The sequence below is a fragment of the Phialemonium atrogriseum genome (assembly GCF_030411735.1).
Source record: "Phialemonium atrogriseum strain 8032-3 unplaced genomic scaffold QBC33scaffold_3, whole genome shotgun sequence".
In the NCBI taxonomy this organism is placed as follows: Eukaryota; Fungi; Ascomycota; class Sordariomycetes; order Cephalothecales; family Cephalothecaceae; genus Phialemonium; species Phialemonium atrogriseum.
The window spans coordinates 289599-314486 of NW_026848140.1; the positions used below are offsets into that span (position 1 = coordinate 289599).

Below are 24888 nucleotides of genomic sequence, written 5' to 3' on the forward strand. Positions count from 1 at the left end.
TAATAAAGCTTACCAGCGCAAGACGTGGTTCTACCACGTTGTGAGCTGTGTTGATTTTAGGTGGGAGTCAATACGCACGGGCCAATGTATGTTCTTGTAAAATGTACGTTGGGCTGGAAGCTGGTACGGAGTATGGAACTTGAGCTTTATCGGCGGCCATGGACCCGAGCCACCTTCTTGCGAGCGCATGACCCCCTGCACGCATTTATTTGCCAACCAACGCACCTGAGACGAGAACCGTTTCTCTTCCTGCCACAGTCGCATTCAATCATCAGCCCATCGAAATGGACATCGACGTGGAGAGCTTGCGTAAGTCGACTGATATTACCATCGATACGCCCGACGACGGCACATGTCTCACTGATACCCCTGAGGACAGCACCTCTCTTGCTCCGCTTATAACCAACTTCCCCCCCAGCGAAGCGAATAAGCCCATCTGCCGCAGACGGATCACCGACCTTGCCGCCACGCGCGAGTTTGCCGACCAGCTTGATGAGTCGGCTATCCACTGCCTAGGGCGTGATCTGTGGAGTGTCCGCTCTGCCTCTGACGCCATGGTGCTGCTGACCGACCAGCGGCAAATGACCGAGGGAATGAAGCTGTTACTGGCGAGGGATATTGAAGCTGTTGCTACCCAGGTGCGGTCGTCACCCCTCACTTAAAGCAAATCCAGTTCTAGCTTGTAGCCAAAAGGTCCGCCAGAAGCGCCAGGCCGAACTGGGACAATTAACGGTTCGCATTAGCCAACAAGCCCTGCCACCAATTCATCCCATCGTTCCCATCTGTTCAGTCTAAGCGAATGAGTCGGTTGCAGTTCATTACATGCTAACCACTTATTTTGCAAACAGGGGGAGGAGAGAAATTACCACTCCATGATGATCATCCTCGGTGTTTTATTTTGCTTTATCCTTTTTTTCCGATTTATTTTGCTTAGCAGTTCAGAAGCAGACCCGTTTTTCGCCGACATTGAAACGGCCGCCTCTCCGGACCCGCCCCGCCATCCCTGCCGGCCGCCGCACCGTTGAGGGGCACCGACCACTAAAAATTCCTAAGGGGTGGCCAGGTCAATGCATCTCCGGGAGGGAGGGGAACATTAGAGTAGTGGATAGAGAGCAGTGAATGATCGATCCCATTCTTTTTTCATAGGCTCCGCATGATGTTTCGAGGGGATCTATGCCAGACAGAGTAATAATCAAGAGAGTTTTCTCCACGACGACAGAAACCGCTCAATCGGCACCACGACATTATCGATGACCTCCTGCACAAAGCCCGAGTCGCCAAGGTCTGCCTCCCGAGAGAACCTGCCCTCGACGCACAGCCGTATCGGCTCGGAGAGGTCATCGCCGTAATACGCCTCCACCCTGGACTGCCACTCCATCGCCGTGCATTGGTGCGTCCAGTCGTTGGGCCGCCCGTCCTCCTCGCAATACGTGGCCCAGAACGACTGCTGCTCCAGGGTCTCCTGGTAGGTGAGTTCGAGCAATATGACGCCGAGCGAGAACAGCGCCGCCTCCGCGTGGATCCGCGCGTCCTTCATCTCCTCGGTGAGCGTGACGGCGAGGGACTCGTGTAGGAAGTAGGGACCGATGGTTTTGGCGTTGGGGACCTTGCTCTTCATGACGAATACCTCCCGGCGGTCCCAGCCGCGGGGGATCCAGCACGAGGTGCCGAGTCCGAGGATCGTGAGAGCGATGTTCAGTCCCACCCAGAGACGGTCCGGTAACCGTGGCGTGCTCTGGGAGAGGCTCTGAAGATCCTCAAACTCTAGCTTGGTCAGTTCGGAACGATCGGGAGGGTCGAGTGTGAACGACAGGGTTTTGTAGTTCGCAGTGGGGTGCTGGGCGTCAATCCAAGTCGGTGTACTTTTGAGGAATGCGCAGATGTCCTCGATATTATCCTGCCTTGAGGATTTCATCGACTCGTAAATCGGCGTGTTGGAAAAGCGGACAGACTTGGCCGTGGATGATGATGATGATGTCGAGATCAAGGTAGAGGATTCGGTAGTGGTTCCCGTGCTGGACGCCAAAGAACTGAAGGAACTGAAGGAACTGGGCGAATTATGAGCTTCCATCGAGTACACGCGGGTTATTTCTTGCACTCACCTAATGCCAATCGCCTTCATGATACTCCCGCGTACTTTTGTCAGCTTCCTGCTCTCCCTCTTCCGCTCGATGGAATGAGTCGGGTCAACAAGAGTAGATGACACGGAAACGGCGGCAAAGGCAACACTTCGTTTCTCTGCCATCTTGCCAAATTGTTTCTCTGTCATATCTTGCCGTAAACTTCGGTGCAATTCCGATACTTGTTCTCGCGAAGTTTGAGAAGACGGAGTGGTCTTCGAGTCCGCCAGGGACTCGTCTGCCGTCAACGAGCCCACCCTCACTTGCGTTACTTCGGCCCGTCCTTCCCAGAAACCGAATAGCAGCTTCAAACTTGGTTTATGCGACTCGAAGCGGCCTTGAAGCCACTCAGTTGTGATGCCGCAATGATGGGCTCGAGGACACCGGCAGCTCCACTGCGCTTGAAACGCTTGTGATAGTGCCCTGGCTTCGGATTGAAGCTTCATAAAGGCACTGGCCTTTTTGGACCCGGGCGAGTTGCTGCCGCGGGACTTGGGAATCCAGGCGGTCTCGGTGTAGGGGGTTCTGCCATTGATCTGCGAGTCTTTGCTTAAGAATTTGTACAAGGTCTCGTTGATACGAACAACCTTGTCTAGGAGTTGTTGTCTCCGTGAGGAAAAACTCAGTTTCACTCTTAGTTTCTCGTAGTCCATTGTGCCAGGCCTGGGATAGCAAACCTGCAGGATGTTGGCATTAGCACCATTGCCCGCGAATTCTTTTCCTGACTTCTGTTTGTGGTGATCTTTGAGTTTACTTGCCTGTCCATTCTCCATGGGCAACATATTGTACAGCTCATCCAGTGTCGCTCTCATCTCCTTCAGTTGACCAGTAAACCATGTGAAGTACTGCTCCTTTATACGTTGCCTGAGTTGGGACTGGATGGCGCCATCGCCCCAGAACGGCGACGCAGAATCTTCTTGAAGACTGGTTTGAACGTCGGAGTCGAGATTGAGCGGCGACAGAAGGAGCTCCAGGTTCTGTGAGTACGCAATTGACTCGTCTTCAATAGTTGTAAGGAACCCCATGAAGTCGTTCTTAAAACTCCACCATCTCTGTGAGCCCTGGAGGTAAGTCGAGAGGGGCTTCGCCGCCCCAACGAGGAGCGGAAAGGCTCCCAGTACCAGCCCGGCAATTTCAAATCCAGACATGTTGGCCCATTGCCCCGCGTCGCATATTTCCACTCAAGGGATAGACTCAAAGATGAAACGAAGTTCACGACAGAGTTACAATGGAGAGAAACGAAAAGAATCAGCTGAAAAGCGACGGGAAGGAAATCCGAACGCTTGCCGTGACGTCTCAGGATAGGTAGTGGTCTGGCCAATAGTTCTGCGCCATTAAACGCCCTCTTCCATCCTGCATTTTCAGCCGCAATAACTACTTCTGTCGCAACCCCGCAAAGACGGCGCAAAGATGAGCAGCATGAGAATCTGAGGATGCTTTCTCCTTAGGATGCCGATATAAATGGATCCGTGAGAAGACTCGCCTAACAATGGCAAATTTGCCCGATCCGGCCGACGCCATCGACTCGAGCCATGAAAACCAGGAACAGGTTTCCATTTCGTCCATGGCGCAGAAGAGCCGACAGCACTTGGAAAGCCTCTTGCATCAGTTCGGACCTAACGGCTCATCGGGAGACCTCGTAAGAGTTGAAGATTCATTAGGTCGCTTCATGGTCTGGGCTAGAAATCTAGGAGCTTTTCGCGACCCGAATTCCACTAGTTCCTTGGATTACCGGTTACGAAACGGGAATCAGATGCAGACGAATGTCAAGGCCGCACTCCAAGATATTGCTGAGTCTGCAAGTCGAGGTCAGTTATTTCCACTCGGATTGATACCAATCGCTCGTAGAATTAATTACTCACTGTCTTTATTTACAGCCAAGTTAATCTTGACTGGTGATCTCCCCAATCGGAGTAACGAAGGGGAATTCCAGCATGTTCCCAGCAATGTCAGCCAAGCATCGCTGTTATCAAACACACCTCGGCCTCCGACCTCAGAACTACGGGAACTTCTTCTGGGCCTCGAGGCCTCCATAAACCGCCTGTTTAGACTTTCGATGCTAATTCGCCGCCATCGTCCCAGAGGACGGCTGCCAGGGGAGGCCCAACTCCCCGAACAGGACGCCAGCATCGACATTAGGCACGTGAAGGACAAGTATGCCAAAGTCAAAGAATCTCCCTGGCTGGCTGAGCGCCTTGGACGGGCCACTGCGAAGCGAAGATGGTGGATCTTGTACCGGCAGTCACACCACCGACGGCTGGCAGACCAAAACGAAGGTTCTACGGAAGGGGCCGAAACGGAGTCGAGGATGGCAGCATCCACGCTTGCCACTACGTATGATGAAAGCCATGGTGGCCTCGACGACCACCTGGAAAGACTGGCGAGAGTCAGTCTCATGACTCAAGCGACTTCATTCGCCACGGCTTTTGGCAGCGACGAAGACGGGGAACTTCGAGTCCCTGACCTAACTCGTCTGGTATTTAATGGTATTCGGTTAGATTACAATGACATATTCGAGTGTCCCTTCTGCCGGGCCATGCAATTGGTAAGCTCGGAGCGGGAATGGAGGTCAGTTGAATCCACATCATCTAATTAATTATCACGCGCTAATATTAGCTGCATGCTTAACTTATTTACAGAAGGCATGTCTTCACCGATCTCCAGCCATACGTCTGCACATTCGAAAGCTGCTCATCCCCTCTTTTCGCAACGAGACATGAATGGTTCAACCACGAACTGGAGTCGCACAGAAAACAATGGCAGTGCCATAAATGCCGGAATTATGGATTCAAGTCAGCCGCCGGTCTCCGAGAGCACCTGGACACAGTCCACCACGGATCCGTAACGGAGGCACAAATGCCACTGATACTGAAAGCGTGCGAGAGACCCATCAGGGATTTCAACTCCTCGTCGTGTCCGCTCTGCGATGACTGGGCGCCTCCACCCGGCAAGTCATATAATGCAGATACCTTCTGCCGCCACCTCGGTAACCACCTCCAGCAGCTCGCCTTGACGGCTCTGCCCCTCGTCATCGACGGCCTCGTCCTTCTCGACCAGTCTTCCGTTGACGAAGAAGAGACCTACCCAATCGAAGACCTTGTAGATTTCGATGATGGTTATTCCCTGGGGGAGACGGCGGGGGGACAGGAGGACGAGTCGAAGAATCCAGACGGGCCGACGGAGCAAACGCAGCCAGAATCATCTTCGTCTGTAATAGATCGATGGGAACAGATCCGTAAGAATGCTGCCGAGCGCGTAGCTCGGCGAGAGAAGGAGGAACGGGACCGAGATGAAAGTGGTGAAGCCGCCGAGAGTGAAGAAACGATCACGATCGAGGAGCGTGTTGCCCGAATCAAGGCTCGCGTTGCCGAGCTGACCGCCCAGGGAGACTTCACGCAGCGTCGATAGATAGACACGAGTGTTAAATGACAGTGACGAGGACGATGATGTATTGTACAATACCTGATGTGCCTACCTTGGTAAGCATTCGGTAATTAATTATTTCGTAATTAAGGCCCAGCTGTGAAGCCTAACTAAACCTAGGAATTTATCCCTCTAGAGAACCATTTCTGTCCCTATCGTCGGTCTCTTCCTTTGAGTATCCGCAGGCGGGTTAGTATCCACACTAGGAGGCTCGGCAGGCGAATTAGGACCGGGCTTCTGAGCCTCAGTCGGTTCCCCACCCGACTCGCGACGCCCAGCTACCCATCTGTAGACCACCCAGATGCACACCGCTAGCAGCACGACCCCGACCACGATCAGCCCGATGGCGACGCCGCCCAGCTTCCCTCCGCCGCCGCCGCCGCCGCCGCCTCCCGAGCACCTCCCCGACGAGGCCACGTCCCCGCCCGCCGCCGACGCGTCCGGCGAGAGCGGCCCCAGCTTGAAGGTCAACGCGCCGTAGTCGACGAAGAGGTACGCCTGCGACAGGAACGAGCGGCCCAGGACGGGGGCCAGCCCGACCCCCGGCTCGCGGTACACCTGGACCTCTCGGAACGCGTCGTTGACCACGGGGGCGCCGTCCGGGTCCAGGCCCGACAGGGGGGCGAGGAGCCTGTCCGTCGGGATGACGAACCTCTGGCCGCCGTCCAGGGTGATCTCCATGGACATGGCGACGGTCGAGTTGGGCGCCACGCGGTAGATGAGGCCCGGCTCGAGGTCGAGGAGGTCGCCGTACCGGCCTTCCTCGTCGTTCGGTTCCTCTGTCCAGCCGGTTTCGCCCGTGGTGAAGTTGCGCAGGTCGCGGAGCAGGGATTCGGGGAATCTGGTGAGCTTGTCGTAGCTGTTTTTGTTCCCCCATGTTAGTTAGGGGATTGTTTTTCAGAGACGTCAGAGCAAAAAGCAGGAATCGGTCCGAACTTACGGTTCTATGCAGGCTGGCACCTTCAGGTCCGGGCTGACCAGTGAAATCGAGTGGTTTCCGACGCGAAAGTCGAGCCGAGCGATGGTGACCTGCAGTGGGCAATAGCGGTCATTCAGCTTCTGGTCGTATTTCCGCATGTCGTACTCTTGGAACGGCCCGTCCACCCTACCCGGTTGGTAGCCGCCCAGTGTCAAGCGTCCCCGCCTGCTCGTGTCCCCGACGTCCAGGGCCCAAGAGTTGCCCGCGATCAGGCCGTTCATCTGGAGCTCCTTTATAACCAGGGAGTTCTCGTTCAGGGGGAAGTGCGAGTTTGTGTGTTGGTCCCCCCGTGTGATGCAGCCCGATAGCACCGCGGCTTGGATGTCGGCCTGGAGCTGGATGGGCGAGTCGGTGGCCAGCTGGAAGGCGGGCTGGTCATCGCCCATGAGTGTAACCCAGTTGGGGTTCTTCTCGGCCAGCCCGCTGGCTGCCGCGGTGTGGATGTTGGACGTATTCAAGTAGGAGCCCCTCCGGGAGCGGCACTCACCCAGGGTCATTTTCTTCTGGCTCGTGCAGACGTCGACGTGCTCCAGCAACGGGTTCGCTACCACGGTCGACGGGGAGGCGCACAGCTGGGTGCCGTTGACGCCGATGCGGATGCCGTACGAGTAGACATGCCCGTCCGGCAGGGTCAGGTTGCAGCTCCCCACGGACAGGGAGACTGTGGGTAAATTACAGCTTGCCGCCCCCTCCACCATCATCGGAACGGGGCTATAAGCGAGATAGATAACTGCCAGCAACAAGTGCATCGCGAATTCCACAGTATTGTCTCTGCCGAGTGGTGTGTTTCTGGCCTAGGGACTATATGCTGGTGACTTGCCATCGTTGTGGAGGCCCCTCAGAATCCGTGGGAGCCTAGGATTGATAATAATAAATCATGTGCAACGATGTGCAGCACTGAGAGTCTTGCGAGAGAGCTTGGCATTCAAATAGTCTGGCTGCGATGCATGTTAGAACAACAGACAGGGTAGTATCTGATGCAGCAACGTCGGCTAGAAAACGTGGCTTGGGAGTTATCCAGACTGATTCGCCCATATTTTCGCAATCACACGAGGAGAGCGGGGGCTAGTACGCCCGGCCCTGCTATCACACCTGTTTGTTAGCTGAAGCCTTGTGGAGGACTATGCAGAGAGGGTAAGAAGCGATGTTCTCCCTCGCATCATGTTATTAACAATCGAGCTGGCCACTCTTAACGGCCTCACATCTTGCAAGACACAAGAAAACATACGCAGCCCCTCCCCCCTCCCCCCTTGGTTACGCTCTCTTACTGGACCTTCCCTACGCCTCTACATGCGTACAGTCTAAAATGCCTCACGGCCCCCGACGTTAGCAGCAACTCCGGTAGCAGGTCGGGCACCCAGCTGATAACGCATTGGGAACTTGTGACCGTCGGAGTGGTTAACCTACCTGCAGGTCTATATTTGGGGGACGCATGCCGGGATCCCGTCACCCAATCACCCGCTACCTCTCACGCAACCACTCAGTCACTCTATCACTGGTTGGACCGTATGGTCGGGTTCACCTAGTTCAAATAATTATTATTAATACACGTTTTGTGCCCACCCTTGAGCGGTCATGATCTAAATCGGGAGCCTCAATAATTAATTCATATGCTACCTTGACTCGCATCGCGGAACCATGGAGATTGCGGCGTGTGCCCTGAGCTTTGGAGGCGGCTGTTTCACCGCAGCAAAGGAGATCAAATTCCTCTTAGAGAATTGGAAAAAGGCACCGAAGTTGATATCTTCCTTGATATCGAGTTGCGAGGACACTCGAAAACACCTCCAGCAACTGAAAATAGTTCTCGACAAGGGGCCTCTCTCGAGAATGCCCCTCGAGCAACGAGCCGTCCTTGATACCTTCGGCGGACAGCAAAGGGCTTTCGACGCCCAGCTTGAAAGATATTTAAGAGAGCTTGACAGTTTTAAAATGCCATCTAATACCTCCGAGACCACGGTGGTGATCAGGTGGGTTGGCCCAAGACTAAGCAACAACTAGGGCAAACCTATAACTTCTGCGTATAGGCTACGCATCATCTGGAAGAAGGAAGACTTTGAGGATATGAGGCGTGAAATTCTAGAGCAACGGTCCAGCATAGGGTTCCTAATTGTGATCCTGCAGGTGTCAGTAATGCCTCCCAATGTCTTGCAAAATTCATATTAAGCGCTAGATGCTATAGACAGCTCCAGACGATAGCCCAACCGCACTTCCGTCGACCGAGAAGTTCGATGGGTCCTCGAAAGCTCCAAGAAGAGCTCATATCAGCCATCAGCATGGGTGAAGTTCAGCGTGTCGATACGCTGTTAGGAATGGGGGCAGATGTAGGTACTTACACCACGAACGATATCGAAACAACGCCCCTCCACATCGCGGTCGAGCACGGAGCGACGGCTCTATCTCTGTCGAAGATGCTACTTGATCATCGTGCCGGCATGGACGCGCGGGACTCAGATAGTGCAACCCCGTTGATGAGAGCTCTAGAAGCAGGGGCGGGCGAAGTGGCCATGATGCTCATCCAGCGTGGAGCGGACATCTATCTTGCCGATTTTGACGGGAGGAGGGCCATACACATTGCTTCCGAAAAGAACCTGGAGAGAGTTGTCCGTTGTCTTCTAGCCAAGGACGTAGATCCCGATGCGCGAGACTACCTCGGCGAAACCCCGCTTAGCTATGCCCTGCGGAGGGAAGACAGGGAAGAGAAGCCGGCCGATACGGCCGTCATCCGGTTACTGCTCGGACGCGGGGCAAACCCCTGTATAGGCCGGACCAATTCCGGATCGACACCACTGCACATCGCCGCCGCGAACAACCTGACCGCAGAGCTGTATCTGCTCGCGGCAGCAGCGACAAAGCCGCCCACACAGGAGGCCCTCGAGTTGAAGACCAACGAACAGTTTGCGGAGACGCCACTCTGGCTTGCCTCAAGGAACGGACACACCGACTCGGTCAACATCCTCCTAGACCACGGAGCAAACCCGTCAACCAGCTGTGACCACCCAGACTGCCCGACACCCCTCTGGGCAGCCCTCGAGGCCGGCCACCTCGAATCCGCCGCCGTCCTCCTCTCCCACGGCGCCGACCCCAACGCCCGCGACCCCTCGGGCCAATCCCTCCTCCACAAGCCCTGGGCCCTCACCAACAGGGCCACCCTCGACCTCCTCCTCACCCACGGGGCCGACCCAGACCTCCAAGACCCCAAAGACGGGAACAGGCCCCTCCACCACGCCATCCTCGCGGGCTCTCGCCCGGCCGCGGCACGCCTCCTCGCCGCGGGCGCCGACCCGGACGGCGTCAACGCCAAGGACGAGACGCCGCTGATGACGGCCTGCATGACGGGGCGGCCGACTCTCACGCTCCTGCTTCTCACAGTCAATACTACCACTACCACCAGTAACAACAACAACAACAACAACAACAACAGCGACAGCACCGGGTCCAAGGTCAAAAAGCCAGCCGACATCCACCGCACCACAGCCTCCGGGTGCGACGCGCTCTACTGCGCCGCGATGGCGGGGGACATGCTATCGGCGACGGCGCTCGTAGCGCGCGGCGCGGCCCCGGACCGGCGCAACCGGAAGGGGAACACGGCGCTGCACGTGGCGGCGCGGACGGGCCGGCTGGAGATGGCGGTGTGGCTGTTGGCCAACGGGGCGGACAAGGGGCTCAGGTCGACGGTGGCGTTCGAGGGGCTCGGGGCCGCGGGGACGCCGGCCGAGGTGGCCAGGGAGGCGGGGGAGGTTGGGGTGGCGGAGGTGATTGAGGGGTTTGGGGAGGGCGGGGAGGTGAAGTGGGGGTTGGAGATGGTTTTGACGAGAAAGGATGTGGGCGCAAAGTGGGGGAAGATAAAGTGATGGGAATAGTTTAGCTGTTTAGGTTTGTCTTTGCTGTATATACATGTGTACTTGAACTAGAAAATGACGGACAATGGGGGACTTCTGAGGAGTTAAAATGGAAGACACAAAAAGGTTCTCGGTTCTCCAGAGCTGTCACGGGCTTGAGAGTCTGACATGGGCGTCAACCTCGCTCGAATGAATAACAAATATTTGTAATAGGGGAGGTATCATGGAAGTAAGTACACTCGGGGTTACCGAGCCCACGAAGCGCAACCTACGACATTCTGAATGTACCACTTGACACTCAGAGTGAAAACGTACTAACTGTGAAAGGGTGTCGGCCAACACAAAATCTAGAAGAAGAGGCTAGAAGAGCAAACATCCCCCCTCGCCCCCGCCCAACTCAGAAATCGCTCGCCGCCCTCGTTCCTCTTCTCGTCGAGGATGATGATGGATATCTAGGTTAGAGGTTAGCCTGCCAATGGCTGATTTGGGACAGTGGGAGGCCTATGCGCACAAATCTGTGTCGGAGAGCATCAACAGACATGCCTATGTTTAAAAGCCTCGCTCGATTGAGTTCGAAACAATCCCTACCCTCATTGTGGTTTTGGTGCCCAGACACCGGCACGATGTTACAAGTGTCAAAATCTTACAAGAGACATTCATTGTAGCTAGAGTTTTCGATCCTTCAATAAGCTTCCCTCCCATAAACCTGAAAATGTTGTGAGTTCTCTATATACGGATTATCCTTGCTAGTCATGCAGATAGCGGTCGGTTGCGCAAGGGGAGAGTAAACTCCATTTAATAGTCTGCTTTGTGGCATAGCTGCTGCTATTTGAGAAGGTGCTACGCTAACTATCGGAAGTCCAGAGGCCGTCTAAGCAGCTCAATCCATAGCTATAGAGTAGAGAGACGCCGCGAAGGGGCGAAGAGGCTATGGAAGACAGAGCATCTCAGCAGGCGACTTGGTGTACTCTCGTGCACGCACTCATCCTAGGGTCAAGCTTAAGATGTCGAACTATCGGCGCTTGGCAATCGAGCTCAGGCGGCTGGTCAGAGGTTTGGTCGTCCGGCAGGCCAAGATGGATACGCTTAGCAGGACGGTGGCGATGAGTACATCGATCCGCGAAAAGGCGAGCTGCGGGATCTGCCGCACACCGAGTACGTCTAGGATTGCTAGTCTTCGGCCTTCTCGGGGAGGTGGGGCGAGAGTGGAAAGAGACAAGGTCCTCATCGGGGGAAAGAAGCGAGCAATTGATTGCTCACAACTATGGCGCGGTGGTGATGGATTCCAGGCTGCCTATGGAATAGCCCTAGCTAGATGCCGTTAGGACTGGAAGACAATCTACGGGTTAGGGTTAAAGGTTAACCCTAACCCTCATGGGGTGACCGTGTTCGGGATGGAGGCCCCAGGGGATTGAGTCGGGTGCTGTGATGGCTCTTTCGGACAGAATTCCCGGACGCTGCACCTTAACGGATAGATGGGCTGTTCAGCTCGTCATAGCTGCATGTGCATGGACGGGGTCCTGTTTGCGGGACTACGCAGATGCGCCGACGAGCCTTTGAAGAGGCTCTGCCAGATGTAGGCCTCGCTGAGCAGGAGCTCGATGTCCTTCTCGGTCCAGTCGCGCGTCGGCAGTGACTGGAGGAACATCATAATCTCCTGGAAGTCCATCTTGACGAGCTTGTCGGACCACTTCACCAGGAAAGCCGCGCAGACGTAGAGATGGAATTCGGAGAAGCCTTGCTCTTCGGCCTTTAGGGGGGCCCCACGTTAGCCGAGTATACCCAGGCAACCGGAGAATCGGAGGAAAGCTTACCATATAAGTGTCCCACATTCTGATAGTATTCTTGACGCTGATCTCCCTCATGAGGAGACAGTTCATCCACCTGAAGCTGAACTGTATGAACTCGACATTTTCCCTCTCCAGGTGTCTAGCAAGCCCCTCGTCTATCCTGGCTGTGAGGTCTCGCAGGGCAGCAACCTGGCGCTGAATGCCCGGCTGTGCAACGATGTAGTGATCTTGGATCCCATCGAGGAGCTTTGTCAGGCACCAGAATGAGTCGGCCTCGACCGCATCCAGCACCGCCTTAGGGAGCTGGCCGGGGTCCATGCCACTTTGGATGTCCGGATCGGTGATATACATGCCCAGGAATACCTGCCAAAACGGGGTGACGAGGTCGTTGATCCCCTGGACATAGCCGCTCGCCGGGTGCCGCACCGCCCAGACGTACAATATCCGCTCCAGCGAGCGCTGGGTTGCCTCGTAGCTGTACAGTTCGATGTGGGGGCTGGTTCGGGGAACGTCTATGCTGATCTGGTGCCAGATAGCCTCGTCCAGGCCTCTCGCCTTCCCGCTCGGGCTCGCCGCATTCCCTCCTCTTTCGAAGGCTTGCCGCACCCCGTCCAAGTATTCCTTTCGTTTCCGCTCCAGCGTCGCAACTCTCCTCTCGCTGCTGGTCGGCAGGTAGCTCAGAAGCAGCTGCCACGTTATCGCTCGGACTTCTTCCGGCACGCCGGACCATGCCAGCGCTCTGAGTTCGGGTAGGGGTATCGTTGAGGCCTGGAGGATCTTCTTAAACTTGTTTATCCTGGTTATCCTCGAATTTATAGCATCGACCTCCTTGGGAGTCGCGTTAGCCGGGGCTGATGGGTGGTCTATGAGATGTAATGCGTTCGCGGGGTCGCTAAGAATGTCTTTGTACTGCGGTCGTAGTATCTTCCCTTCGCTCTTCTTGGGCACGGGATAGGCCGGTGCTGGGCGTTCGATGGCAATGTCGGCGCTGTCGGAGTATCGCCGCGTCTTGAGGCCAAATCCATCGTCTATCGGCGACAGGCCGCCACTGGGGCCGCCCGGCCTGTTCTGGGCTGCAATCCGCCTGGTCCTCCTTTTCATGTTCGACAGGCTTGGAAGCCCAAAGTCGTCGCCGTCGTCATCTTCATAGCCATACATGTCCTCTGCGTCATCGACGTTCCAGTCATCGTTGGTGTTGGATAGGAAGTTCATGTAGGTCTTCAGCGGCGGAGACGACCGCCGGGCCGGTGGCTTCGCTTGGGGTGAGGCGGTTGAGCTTCGGGCATGTGCTGAGGCGGAGGTCGGCGGGGTCTTTGGTCGAGAGCCCGAGCCTGAGAGGTTCCTTTGCCCATATTACAGATTAGCCAAGGGATCAAGCTGGGCCGCAGGGGAACATACAGCGAGTCGACTTTGAGAGCATCGGCATGCGAATAGGCTGACCCGACAACAAGGCTCGGGTCTCGGCTCGCCTTCTTCCCCGTTACACTTGACTCTCTCTGCGGGCCTCTCCAGAACGGGGATGCTGAGCTATAACAATTGTGAGACTATAAGACGACAGTGGGGCACATGGAAAGCAATGCTTACTCGGACCTGTCTAATATCGGCCGATGGTGTTGTCAGCACGTTCTCTTCCGAGAGGGATGCAACTCGGCAATGAAAGTGGGCGTCACATACCGACCTGAACCATCTCCTACCGCACGAAATTAGACGAGGAATCCTATAGCTAGCAGGGGCGGCCTTACCTGTAGAGGCGGCTTCTTGCCACTTCCTGAAGAGGAGAACATAATGTGTAAATATTAAGAGAATTGCATGCTCATCGTGATTGTCCTACGAGCAACAAAGGGCGGACTCGACTTCGGCCTGATGTTTTGGCTGCTTGGCGGTTCTCCTGGGGCGGGACCAGCTGGCGGGGCACTGATTGCCGGCCGCGCTTGCCTTACTGCATCTGAATTGCGGGGCGCCTGGGGTGGGAGCCGCGATTTGAGTGCCTCAGGCCTGAATTTTCCATTCTCGTCTCCACCTGAAAAGGAAAAACAAAAGACGAACATCTTTTGATGGCTGAGGCGCTTTCGATCGAGCAACCGGCCAACCAACCGACCTCTTTCTCAGCGATCACCATCGACATCCAGTCATCTTCTCTCAACTGTTTCCTTCCTGTTTGACTATTATCCCCATCAATTCTTTCGCGTCCTCTCGTTATTGCATGGCCTACCTAGCTTGATCCCTGCAAAGGTCAACTGTCACTCTGCGTTTTCCTTATCGTGATGGCGGATCATGAGAACTTCGAAGAGGATCTCTTCGCAGACCTGTAAGGCTCGCCTGTCAACCTCGTACAGGGCTGGACTGATTTCGGCGCAGCTACAATGACGACGAGCCGGCTGCCAAAGCTCCCGAAGTACCAAGCCAAGCAGCACCTGCTCCTGCTCCGGCGCCCGATACAGCTGATGCGGCAAACGATTACCACTATAACCCCGAGCAAAATGGCGGAGATTCTTATATGAATAACAATGAGGAAGTCGATGATGATGACGATGAAGTTGATTTCAACCTGGGTAATGGAACCACCACGCACCATGGCGAGACGCCAACGTCCTACAACGCGCCACCGCCTGCAGCCCCTCCGACGAAGGGGCCTAATGCCAAGGAAGATGGGTAAGATAACTTTCCTTTCAGTACCATGTAAATCATGACTCCGCATTTTACGCGTAACACTCCTTTTGTGGGATTCTTCTGGCTTGGTGGAGACCAGCGCAGCGCAGGAAGGAAGCGCCCATTTGGAGTTTCTCGATCTGGCTGCACTGCCATCTCTACCTACACGACCCTCGCATCTAAGGCGGCCAATTGGTGATGGGCCATGAGATTTCTGGGCGCAATGATCAGGCCATAAGTTGGGCGTCAGGCAGCCAAGGCGCCTGTTGGGGGCGAGATGGCAGCGATCCAACGTCGAGGTCTTTGATCTCCCCGGTGGAACAGAAAGCGAAGCAAGCAAGCAAGCAAACATAACACAGAAACATGTTCGGAATGGCGAGTTGGAGCGCAAGAGGAGGAAACTGGACAAAGTCCTACCTGAAGACACCGAAACAAAGCACCGAAACGATAGCTCAGGAGCACTCTCGTGCCTTTTATAGCCCACAGGTCGCACAGATAATCTTATAGAGCACGAGAGGTCGATGGTTCCCTGAGAACCGTCCCTCCGACAGCTGTAACAAGATTTGGCAGCGAATAGCGCCCTGGCCAGTACCTAGCTTCACGGTAGCAAGAGACGAGACAGGGAAAAAAAATTCGACACAGAATCATCTCAGGCAAATCACTACTGCGCTGCATCTGCCTTTCTCACTTGCGAGAGCTGCTGTAGCGTGTTCCACCGGAAGCTCACCAGGTTCTCCTTTCCACAAAGAAGAGCAAACACCATCACCGCGCCTCAATCCCTCGACGATCATGACATCTCAACCTCTTATCAGATATCTCAGGCTCCTCAGGACTTCATCCCTTGCTGAGCGACGATGAAGAGTGGCCAAGTAATGTGGAACGCTCATCCGCCCTTACGAATTGCTCCCTCTGCTGGCTCCGAACGAGGAAAACACATCGGGGCTCATGGCGCGCTGAAGATGGAGATGGAGACAATGAAAGATGTGGGACTCGACATAACTTGGGTCTCGGAGCCGGATCAGATGCGCTCAACTTACTCAACTTGCTTGGCTTTGATATCCGCACCTTTCTGCCGTCGAACCCGGAACCAAAAGCGTGCTTGCTCAGGCCGATGGCTTCGGGGAATGCCGCTGTGGGCAACGCTGCACGCTGCACGCTGCACTGGAGATTTCGCCCATGATTCTTCTATTGCCGTTTTATTTGCCGTCCACTTCGTGGTCCTGTGACTGTACTGACATGCCGTGTTCTACAGGAAAATGTTCATTGGCGGCCTTAACTGGGAGACAACAGATCGTAAGACTCCTCCACGTGTTCGATCTCTTGCCCGTTGCTGACCCATCCTTTTGCAGAGTCGCTTAGGGACTACTTTTCGCAGTTCGGAGAAGTGATCGAGTGCACTGTGATGAGAGACAGCGCCACGGGCCGATCGCGAGGCTTTGGATTCCTGACCTTCAAGGATCCGAAGACGGTGAACATCGTCATGGTCAAGGAGCACTACTTGGATGGCAAGATTGTGAGTTTATGCGGCTCAACCCCCGCCCCCCCCCTCTTCCCCCGCGAGCATGATGGCTAACTCTCTTACAGATCGACCCGAAGCGCGCAATCCCCCGGGACGAGCAGGAAAAGACATCCAAGATCTTCGTTGGTGGTGTCAGCCAGGAAACGACCGACCATGAATTCCGCGAATACTTTGCCCAGTTCGGCCGCGTTGTCGATGCAACCCTTATGATGGACAAGGACACGGGCCGGCCCCGGGGCTTCGGCTTCGTGACGTTCGAGAGCGAGGCCGGGGTCGAGGCATGCCTGACCACGAACCTCGAGATCCACGGCAAGCCCATCGAGGTCAAGAAGGCGCAGCCGCGCGGCAACGTTCGCGAGGAGGAGGAGGCCGCGCGGCGCGGCGGCGGCGGGAAGTTCGGCCGTAAGGGCGGTCCGGGCGGCGGCGGCGGCGGTGCGGGCTCGGGAATGGACGATGGCTCCCAGGCCGGGAATCAGGGAGCCATGGCCGGCATGGCTGGTGCAGGCGGTATGACGCCCCAGATCATGGCCCAGTACTGGCAGCGCATGCAGCAGTACTTGGCCATGATGCAGCAGCAGATGGCCATGAACCGCGGCATGAACATGAACCCGCAGATGATGCAGATGATGCAGATGCAGCAGATGCAGCAGCAGATGATGGCCGCTCAGCAGGGCCGCGGAGGGAGCCAGCCCAACAGCCCCATGGCCGCCATGGCCAACATGAATCCCCAGATGATGCAGCAGATGCAGCAGATGATGAACCAGGCAGGCGGCATGAACCAGGGCAGCCCGGCCCCCGTAGGCAGCCCGGCCTCAGTGGCAGCCCAGCAGGGTGGCGGCGGCGAAGAGAACCGCGCGGCCTATAACGCCTTCGAACAGCAGCAGTATGAACAGCAAAAGTACGAGCAGGAACAACAGGGCCGAGCCAGCCGCGAGCCGCAGGGGTATGTTGGCGGCAACCAGGGCGGATACGGCATGGGTGGTGGTGTGACGTCGTGGGAGGGCATGTACGACGATGTGCCGCAGCCCATGATGCACCAGGGACCCGGCGGCGGTGGCGGTCGGGGAGGCTTCAACAGGAACAGGGGAGCCCATCACCAACAGCAGCAGCAACAGCAGCAGCAAGGACCCGTGGATCCTGCCCATGCTCCGCCCGCAAACGCCCCCACCGGGCCCAAGAACGCCGGCAAGCCGGGCGCAAACTACCGCGGTGGTGGAAGGGGTGGGGCCAGGGGGTTCCATCCCTACTCTAGGGGCTAGAAACTCAAATGCGGGTTTTCCGTGGCGGGACAGTGGGGAGGTGTGCGATTTTGTGGTTGGCATGGCAATATAAGTCGATGCGACCTGCCTCCTATCAAACAACCGAGGCAACGGCCAATTTTCAGCGGAGGTGCCAGTTCAACCATTTTTGACTTCTGAGCTCCTTCCCGGACCTCGTTGTATTTACCATACGTTCATGTTGATTCTCGGAGGACTCTTCTTTCGCGGAGGTTGGCAGCTTTTGCTTTTCTTTTCTCTTTCTAGGGTGGTCATCATGGGTTTGCTCTATTCTACATCAACTTCGTTTTCTCTGTGTGTAAGTGAGGTGGGGGTTACAGGAGGGAGGCAGGACTGCGCAAGGAGTTAGCCAGTCGCTCGTTGGAAAACCAACAAGGAAAAGATAATTGCAAAAAAAAGGGCCTGATTTTTATTGCTGACTGGAATTATGGCCGCCATCTCGATACCGGGGGGGAAGGGGGAGCTTAGGGGTTTGCTCGGGAACTCTAAACTGCCGGAAGCCGCCGCTGCCTTGATGGGTGCCATGAAATACTCAATAAATTTTGTTTCCTCATTCCCAGGACAAACCGACCAGGACCCGTGAACCATGTTGCTACCTACTTATATAACCTAGTGAACCCCCCCGCGGGCGGCTGCAGCCAGTTCCTTTCATCGTAGACCGTCCCCTCCGCCTCGATGATATGGAAAGTGTAGATGATCCTCCCCTTCCGGCCGAGATTCTTCTCACTCTTGTGCAGCAAATTTCCATGGATCAGCACCAGCGTCCCAGCCTTGACCTCAGCAGGCACGTACTCCCCCTCCTCCTCCTCCTCCCCCTCCCCACCAACCCCATACCCCTCCCCCCTCGGAAACCCCGCCCCCTCATTCCCAACCATGACCGTACCCCCCGCCTCCTCGTCCGCCACGCCCGCGACCCGCCTGACGAGCCTCCGCTCGACGGCGGTGCGCCGGTGCGACCCCGGCAGGAACCACAGGCACCCGTTTTCGCGCGCCGCGTCCTCGAGCGCGTACCAGAACCCCACGGCGCTCGGCGGCGACGTGTACAGGAAGCAGCTGTCCTGGTGCGGCGGCACGGCCCCGCCCGTGCCCGCCGGCTTGCAGATCACCATGCTCTGCAGGACGCGGGGGTCGGCGAAGGCGAGGGAGCGGGCTATAGATGCCGGGGTTGGGGTCGGGGCGGTGGTGTTGCTGCTGCTGCTGTTGGGTTCGGGACTGTCGAGCAGGCGCCGAAACGGCTCGCTCAGCTCATGCAGGCAGTGGCCGATCTTGTTGACGGCCTGCTCCTTGGGGCGCACCAGCGCGCCGTCCGCGAAGGCGTCCTCCTCCAGGAAGAAGCGCACCTTGTCGCCCGAGCCCAGGAAGTACGCATCGCCGACGTGGTCGCGGCCGTCCCCGTCCCCGTCCCCGCCGCCGTCACCGGTGCTGAAGCGCGTGAGCGGGTGCGACGACAGGTCCAACCCCGCCAGGAGGGCGCGCGTCTCGGCTAGGAGGCCTTGCACCGTCGCTGCGGGGAGGGCGTCCGGGATGACGAGGTAGCCGTCTCGGTTGAAGGTCGAGAGCTGTTCTGGGGTGAGCCCGTCGGGTTTGGTGGGGGGTGTCGTCATTTTTTTTTGCGGGGAGACGGCAAAGGTAGGAACAGCTACTACTGCTGACGGGGATTTTCTAGGCACTTCTAATCTTAGGTGCTGTCTTACAGAATATAAGGTGGCAGGGGAGGAATTACTCGGGGATCAGTGGTTGGTTTCTCCTTGGTGGTTGATTGACCCCGCCATGTCGTTGTTCGGATCACGCTTAATCCCCGTGACCCCTCCCCCCGTTTAGACTCTTGTCTTGCAAGTCATCTACTCAAAAAGCATGGATTTCAACTTCCAGCGGCAAGCACAATGGAGCAAATTCATAGATGTAAGAACGAGAAAACGCAGTATATTCCTGTCGAACCAGCCGTGACCATCCTCGCGAGAAACCATGCCGCAGTAGTCGAGAGATCTCCAGCGATGCCTTCTCGACGCTTCCCTTACCGGCGGCGCCCCTTTCCCCCTTTTCGAACCCCATCTCTCTCTCCAAGACAACTTTGCTCTATCCCAAAAGGACGAGTACCGCCGGTGAACCTCTTTCCTTCCCCTCGCAACCTAGTACCTATATATCATGAAACAAACCGTTGCAGAATAACTGATAACTGGAGCAAAGGCGCGGTATCGGCCGTCCCGGAGGAGTCCGGCATACCGGCTCGAGAAAAAAGGCTGGAAGCAAAAAAAAAACGAACTATTCTTCTCCTGGATGAAGGCATATACAGACCGGCACCGTATCCTACTGCCATCAAAGAGAACCCAAACAGCTCTCCAAAAGGACGACGGTTGGGCATGAAGGAACAAGAGGAAAAAGGGGGAAAGGTATCAGGCGAAAAAGAGCCGCGACGCCAAGAACGCCCTGAACGCCATTCCGTTTTCCCTCGTTGAGCGACGTGGCCGCGTGAAAGGAAGTCCAAAAAAAATGTGGGAAAGAAGGGTAAGCCCGGGAATTGATGGACTGATTACCGGGTTTTCATGGTTACGTCTTATTGTCGGGTGGGGGGTTTTTAGGACCAAGTCCGACGACGTTTAGGGCTGAATGCAGCGCGTCAAGCGACACGGGTCTCGTGTCTCGATGCGCAGCGCCTGTCCGAGGCGGGGCATGAACGGGCGCCTACTTTCTCAGGACCGCATCGTAGATGGCCACGAGCCCCGTGATGGCAGAGCCAGTAATGACTCCCTTCCAGCCGCCGTAGAGGGCCGAGTTGATGCGCGCCACCGACTGCTCGTTGACCAAGCCATAGAAAGTGGCGCCCTGGTTGTAGACGACGTAGGTGAGGACGCCCTTGACGATGCTGAAGGTCAGCGGGTCGACGACATGATCTGGCTGGCCAGCCCGAGGTCGGCCACGGGCGGGGTGGTTATGGTGCGCAGCGCTCAGGTTGAAGAAGTAGCCGAACAGGCTCGGGACGACGACGCTGGTGAGCATGTACAGCGAAATAGGGGACCAGAAGCTCGAGCTGAGGAGCAGGAACATGTCCAAGACATGGACGGGATAGTCATCGAGGCCAAGCAAGGGGATGGCCGGGATGGTGAACGCGTATGTGGTGGGGAGGACCTCGCGACGCAGGTAGAACAGCTCGAAGCCGTGGATGAGCAAGAGAATAGTGTTCACGGTGGAGAGCGCGGTGCGCGCCGCCTGGGTGCCTTCCGAGATGCCTGAGTCGTGGTAGAGGGATGAGACGCGCTCCCTCACCGCTAGCGTCCCGCGATCGACAGCTTCCGCGACATCGTTGGGGGTGGCTGGCAGTGGGATTCTGCTGGCCAGGGAGAGGGCGCGACCGGGGGTGCGAACCAACGCGCTCGATGCTCCGCGCGACGGTTCCTCATCGTCGCTGGTACAGATGGTCAGCCACCAACCCAGATCGCGTCGTTTGGCTGCGGTAATCGTGCCACTACGGGGCGCGCAAGGCTGCGCATGGCGCCGCCAGCTGCGTGCATGGGGGGGAACAACTCACTCGGGGGTAGCAATCTCGTCGGCAGCTCTGGTCGCCCTTCGCTTGGAAACCTTGACCTCGGGCGCCTCCTTCTTAACGGGCGATCCCGCCATCCTGGCGCGGCTGTTGTAGTATCCGGCGAGCTTGGAGTCGGTGGAGAAGCGGGACGAGTTCTCGGAGAGGTAGTCGTCGAGCTGGAGCTCGAGGTCCGACTTCCTGAGGCCATCATAACTATGGGCGCGTAATTAGCATTCTGTCTCCGTCTCTCGAAAGGTTCGTTGCGATGAAATGCGGGTGTGGATGGCGCGTGTTCGTTGAAGACTTGGCAGGTGGCAGCGCGTGGCCCGGCGATTTGCAGTTGGGCAGGCATTCCAGAAAGATAACGCCTTCGCAAAGCGCCGGGGAATTCGCATGTTGGTCGGGGACGAACGTTCGGGAATGCACATACTCTTTCAGGCCGACGCTCTGCGCGATCTCGACGAGCTCGGACTTGCGCTGCCTCTGCAGCCAGCTGTTTGCGCCAGACATGACGACGGACGGGGGGTTTCAACGGGAATGTTTGTGGTCGCGAAGAGTATGCAATCAAAATGCGATGGGACCTGAGCTTGGGCGCGACAACACAAGTGGTGGTCCGTGATATGCTGACCTTGTCAGTGGAGCAGAAGGAGAGATATCGTGTGGTGGAAAGTGGGAGATGGATTGTGCGTGATAGCAAGCCTTCGGGTTGTTTATGTTTCTTATTACGTGTTGGAGCAGCGGACCGGGACGAGGGTCAAACAAATACTGGGGGGGCTGGGGTGACTGGGCAGCGCGAGTGGGGGTGGTTGTGAGGAGGGAAGCTTGCAGCCAATGGGCGCCCGGTGTCTGAGCTGCGGGAGGGAGCTATGTAAACACTGCATCATCACTTACTGCATATGTTCTCGGGGCTGCGGACAAGTACCTAGGTACCTACTGCATTCGGGTGTGCCGAGCACAACCTAGTGTGAGTCCCATTATGAGTAAAAAATTTAATCTGGTGATACTGGTCAAGGGAAGGCTTCAATACACTTGTATAAGCCCAGTTTGCTACTGTCACTTCTCGAGATGTAAGAACCTTGTAGACCCGACGTGAGATGCACAAATGACATGACATGTTCTACGTATATCCACACTGCCAACCACGACTCCATTCCCAAAAATACACCGCTCAATACAAATCCACAATATTGACAAACCGCTCCTCGCCTCTCCTGACAAGCCGTACGGGCACATGCGCCTTTCCATGCAGGTTAATCGTCAGGATGGAGGTAGCCGACTTGATGACGGCGCGACACCGGTCCTGCGCCTTCCTGTACAGCGCCCTCCTCTCCCCGGGCCCCATGCGCTCCACCTCGGCGTCGGTCGCCCAGTCGTCCACGGCCAGCTCGACGCTGTACTTCTGGAACACCACCGCCAGCGTGGCCAGCATCTCCACCTGCGCGATCCTCCGCCCCAGGCACGACCTCGGCCCGTCGCTGAAGGGTATGAACGCGCCCCGCGCGGGCCTGAACAGCGACGCGCTCGTGTCGGGGCCCTGGAACCCGCCGTAGTTCTCCGTGTCCACGCCATCCTCCGCCGCCGCCGCCTCCGCCTCGGCCGCGTCCGCGGCGCCCGCCATCGTCCGGAACCAGCGCTCGGGCTCGAAATCTTCGGCGTCGTCGGCCGCGCCGGGGACGACGCGGCTCGGGCGGGTGGGCCAGTAGCGCGGGCTGCGGTGGACGCAGGCGGCGCAGAGCAGGATGGACAGGCCCGCGGGGAGCAGGTGCTCCGCGCCGGCGACGGCGACGACGCGGTCGTGGCCGGGCGACACGTGCTTGGGGATCTCGATGGCGGCGGGCATGAGGCGCATGGTCTCGTTCATGGCGGCGCCCAGGTGGCTGGCCAGCAGGGCGGCGATGTTCTGCTCGTAGGCCCACGCGGCCGGGTCGGTGTCGGCGCCGAGCAGGGCGTCCACATCGGCCTGCAGGGCGCGCTGCGCGTGCGGGTGCGCCGCCAGCTCGAGCAGCGCAAAGTGCAGCGTCCCCGCCGTCGTCTCGTGGCCCGCCACGATGATGATGAAGGCGTTGCCGGTGATGTCGCTGTCCGATAGCTCGCTGCCGCTGCCGTCCCCGGACTTGCCGCCGTACTTGGCCCGCACCAGCTGGCCCATGATGTCCATGCCCTCCTTCTCCCGCTCGCCCGACCGCACCTCGTCGATCTTGTCGCGCAGGAACTCGTCCATGTAGCCCACGTAGTTCTCCTTGGCCTCCCACGCCACCCGCGCCCACTTGAATGGGAGGATCTTTAGTAGTGGCCACGGCACGATGAGCAGCGCAATGAGCTTCTCCAGGGTCGTGGCCAGCGCGTCCGTGAAGCTCATGGTGTGGCCCGGGGGCGGGTCGCGGGTGCCGTACTTGGCGAGCCGGGGGTCCGTGTCGGCGGGCAGCGTCTGGCCGGGCCACAGCAGGCGCAGGCCGAAGCCGACGTAGCCGATGATGTTGAGGGCCAGGGTCAGGGTGTCGCGCTCGAGGGAGGCGATGGTCCCCGCGGGCCGGCCGTCCGGGCCGAGCCACGACGAGATCATGCCCTGCGCCTGGTTGACGGCCTCGGCGAAGGTGTGGGCCGCGTTCCGCTCGTTGAAGCTCGCCGCCGTCACCCGCCGGTGCATCCGCCACAGCGGGCCCTCGGTCGCGAGCACGTTCTTGCCGAAGATGGACAGGATCTCGTAGTTCTCCATCGGCTTGGGGAAGTGCTCGCGCCGCGAGGTGAACTGCCGGATCGCCTCGGCGTTCATGGTGAACATGACCATCCCGCCGGGGCTACATACTATAAAGGTATCACCGTGGCGCTCGAACGGCGCGAGGGAGCTATGGAACGACCACTCCGGCTCCAAGGAGCTACATTTCAGTGTCCCCGTCAGTATTGATGACGTAGGCACGAACAAGCAAGGCATGAGCTCTCCATCTCTCTTACAATAGCGAGTAGTCCCACCATGACTTTGGGAGGAGCCTCAGGAAGGGCAACCACATGAAGGATGTGAGCTGCCATAGTCGATTGTGCGGGTGTATTGCTGTGGAAGTCCAACGTGTGAGCTGCCCGTGTTCTCTATAGGGGTTCCCTGCTTCACGGGGCCTGGAAGGATCAGAAAGCACTTACGGACAGCGATGCACGGAAAATTTGTCTTGCGTGCCTTTGCAAGATTGGCTCGCAACCCGAAGATGACGCTATACGCCGCCCAGGCCGTGACGGCGCCGAGCAAGAGAAATACTGAAGAGACCATGCTTCGAAGCAGTAGTTATTCGGTTATTTAGTTATTCGCAGAACCGAACAAGGACAGATTATGAGAGGTGCTTCAGCCGCCCAGCCACTGGCCCGCGGGGTATGGCAGCAACGTCACTTGTGTGTAACAGTCCGTAGACCAACGAATAAGCCTCGGAAACAACGAGGTTTCGATCTACAGCCAGATTCACCAATATCAATATCGCAGAAGAAAATGCCATAAACCAGGCAAGGTGTCCGTATTCCGTACGCCGGGTCTCCGTGTATCGTTTCAGATGCCCGTCTCACCGTTGCGCTATGATATATCCTTGGCCATTTACACACCAACCCATTGGCCATTGGTCGAGGGGCCTTTCAATTCCCAATGAGACGATTGGCTCTTACCTGTCCAATTAAATCCATCGTATTCCGTACATGCAATCGAGCTCTCCAGATGTTCAAAAAGAAACAAAAACAAAAACAATGGAGCAAAAAACATACAACACCAGGGATTCGCTGGTCGTCACCGACC

General features: G+C 57.1%; 10 protein-coding genes across 10 annotated transcripts; 5 read left to right on the forward strand and 5 right to left on the reverse strand.

Moving 5' to 3' along the window:
- Positions 1-284: 284 nt before the first annotated feature.
- QBC33DRAFT_566307 (uncharacterized protein) lies at positions 285-1008 on the forward strand (the record flags this gene model as incomplete). The annotated part of the gene is made up of 2 exons (XM_060430454.1): positions 285-638; positions 849-1008. Coding segments are annotated over 2 exons (513 nt in total), but the record flags the coding sequence as incomplete, so codon positions are not given.
- On the reverse strand, positions 928-3413 carry QBC33DRAFT_218649 (uncharacterized protein). The gene is made up of 3 exons (XM_060422760.1): positions 2879-3413; positions 2103-2797; positions 928-2048 (listed from the first exon to the last, which is right to left on the reverse strand). Exons 1-3 carry the CDS (start codon positions 3266-3268, stop codon positions 1193-1195), a joined length of 1941 nt encoding a protein of 646 aa, XP_060287057.1. The 5' UTR covers positions 3269-3413; the 3' UTR covers positions 928-1192.
- Positions 3414-3499: 86 nt separating this feature from the next.
- On the forward strand, positions 3500-5649 carry QBC33DRAFT_566309 (uncharacterized protein). The gene is made up of 3 exons (XM_060430455.1): positions 3500-3928; positions 3998-4688; positions 4760-5649. The coding sequence occupies exons 1-3, from the start codon at positions 3610-3612 to the stop codon at positions 5526-5528; spliced, it is 1779 nt and encodes a 592-aa protein (XP_060287058.1). The 5' UTR covers positions 3500-3609; the 3' UTR covers positions 5529-5649.
- A 26-nt stretch (positions 5650-5675) lies between these two features.
- QBC33DRAFT_566310 (uncharacterized protein) lies at positions 5676-7220 on the reverse strand (the record flags this gene model as incomplete). Its single annotated transcript, XM_060430456.1, has 2 exons — positions 5676-6402; positions 6484-7220. 2 exons carry the CDS (start codon positions 7218-7220, stop codon positions 5676-5678), a joined length of 1464 nt encoding a protein of 487 aa, XP_060287059.1.
- A 1710-nt stretch (positions 7221-8930) lies between these two features.
- QBC33DRAFT_566311 (ankyrin repeat-containing domain protein) lies at positions 8931-10773 on the forward strand (the record flags this gene model as incomplete). Its single annotated transcript, XM_060430457.1, has 2 exons — positions 8931-10590; positions 10689-10773. The coding sequence occupies one exon, from the start codon at positions 8931-8933 to the stop codon at positions 10371-10373; it is 1443 nt and encodes a 480-aa protein (XP_060287060.1). The 3' UTR covers positions 10374-10590; positions 10689-10773.
- Positions 10774-11769: 996 nt separating this feature from the next.
- Positions 11770-14028, reverse strand: QBC33DRAFT_218669 (GTPase activating protein). Its single transcript, XM_060422761.1, has 6 exons — positions 13894-14028; positions 13826-13841; positions 13736-13745; positions 13550-13678; positions 12176-13493; positions 11770-12111 (listed from the first exon to the last, which is right to left on the reverse strand). Exons 1-6 carry the CDS (start codon positions 13933-13935, stop codon positions 11854-11856), a joined length of 1773 nt encoding a protein of 590 aa, XP_060287061.1. The 5' UTR covers positions 13936-14028; the 3' UTR covers positions 11770-11853.
- A 387-nt stretch (positions 14029-14415) lies between these two features.
- Positions 14416-14807, forward strand: QBC33DRAFT_511660 (uncharacterized protein; the record flags this gene model as incomplete). Its single annotated transcript, XM_060425853.1, has 2 exons — positions 14416-14459; positions 14510-14807. The coding sequence occupies 2 exons, from the start codon at positions 14416-14418 to the stop codon at positions 14805-14807; spliced, it is 342 nt and encodes a 113-aa protein (XP_060287062.1).
- Positions 14808-15604: 797 nt separating this feature from the next.
- Positions 15605-17676, forward strand: QBC33DRAFT_218743 (uncharacterized protein). The gene is made up of 3 exons (XM_060422763.1): positions 15605-16093; positions 16150-16313; positions 16385-17676. Exons 1-3 carry the CDS (start codon positions 16057-16059, stop codon positions 17576-17578), a joined length of 1395 nt encoding a protein of 464 aa, XP_060287063.1. The 5' UTR covers positions 15605-16056; the 3' UTR covers positions 17579-17676.
- Positions 17677-18084: 408 nt separating this feature from the next.
- Positions 18085-19383, reverse strand: QBC33DRAFT_218737 (phytanoyl-CoA dioxygenase). Its single transcript, XM_060422762.1, has one exon. It carries the CDS (start codon positions 19198-19200, stop codon positions 18193-18195), a length of 1008 nt encoding a protein of 335 aa, XP_060287064.1. The 5' UTR covers positions 19201-19383; the 3' UTR covers positions 18085-18192.
- An 895-nt stretch (positions 19384-20278) lies between these two features.
- On the reverse strand, positions 20279-24845 carry QBC33DRAFT_485214 (cytochrome P450 4g15; the record flags this gene model as incomplete). The annotated part of the gene is made up of 5 exons (XM_060425403.1): positions 24255-24845; positions 24072-24168; positions 22316-23995; positions 21123-21332; positions 20279-21095 (listed from the first exon to the last, which is right to left on the reverse strand). The coding sequence occupies exons 1-5, from the start codon at positions 24376-24378 to the stop codon at positions 20279-20281; spliced, it is 2928 nt and encodes a 975-aa protein (XP_060287065.1). The 5' UTR covers positions 24379-24845.
- Positions 24846-24888: the final 43 nt, after the last annotated feature.

Bases quoted from the DNA above. Each gene is read 5' to 3' on its own strand.
- QBC33DRAFT_218649 (XM_060422760.1), bottom strand. From the start codon at position 3,268: ATGTCTGGATTTGAAATTGCCGGGCTGGTACTGGGAGCCTTTCCGCTC. The intron at 2,798-2,878 runs GCAAGTAAACTC...AACATCCTGCAG, and splicing joins TGCCCATGGAGAATGGACAG to GTTTGCTATCCCAGGCCTGG. The intron at 2,049-2,102 runs GTGAGTGCAAGA...TAATTCGCCCAG, and splicing joins ATGAAGGCGATTGGCATTAG to TTCCTTCAGTTCCTTCAGTT.
- QBC33DRAFT_566309 (XM_060430455.1), top strand. From the start codon at position 3,610: ATGGCAAATTTGCCCGATCCGGCCGACGCCATCGACTCGAGCCATGAA. The intron at 3,929-3,997 runs GTCAGTTATTTC...CTTTATTTACAG, and splicing joins TGCTGAGTCTGCAAGTCGAG to CCAAGTTAATCTTGACTGGT. The intron at 4,689-4,759 runs GTCAGTTGAATC...ACTTATTTACAG, and splicing joins AGCTCGGAGCGGGAATGGAG to AAGGCATGTCTTCACCGATC.
- QBC33DRAFT_218669 (XM_060422761.1), bottom strand. From the start codon at position 13,935: ATGTTCTCCTCTTCAGGAAGTGGCAAGAAGCCGCCTCTACAG. The intron at 13,494-13,549 runs GTATGTTCCCCT...ATATGGGCAAAG, and splicing joins GCTCTCAAAGTCGACTCGCT to GAACCTCTCAGGCTCGGGCT. The intron at 12,112-12,175 runs GTAAGCTTTCCT...GCCCCCCTAAAG, and splicing joins GAATGTGGGACACTTATATG to GCCGAAGAGCAAGGCTTCTC.
- QBC33DRAFT_218743 (XM_060422763.1), top strand. From the start codon at position 16,057: ATGTTCATTGGCGGCCTTAACTGGGAGACAACAGATC. The intron at 16,094-16,149 runs GTAAGACTCCTC...ATCCTTTTGCAG, and splicing joins TAACTGGGAGACAACAGATC to AGTCGCTTAGGGACTACTTT. The intron at 16,314-16,384 runs GTGAGTTTATGC...ACTCTCTTACAG, and splicing joins ACTACTTGGATGGCAAGATT to ATCGACCCGAAGCGCGCAAT.
- QBC33DRAFT_218737 (XM_060422762.1), bottom strand. From the start codon at position 19,200: ATGACGACACCCCCCACCAAACCCGACGGGCTCACCCCAGAACAGCTC.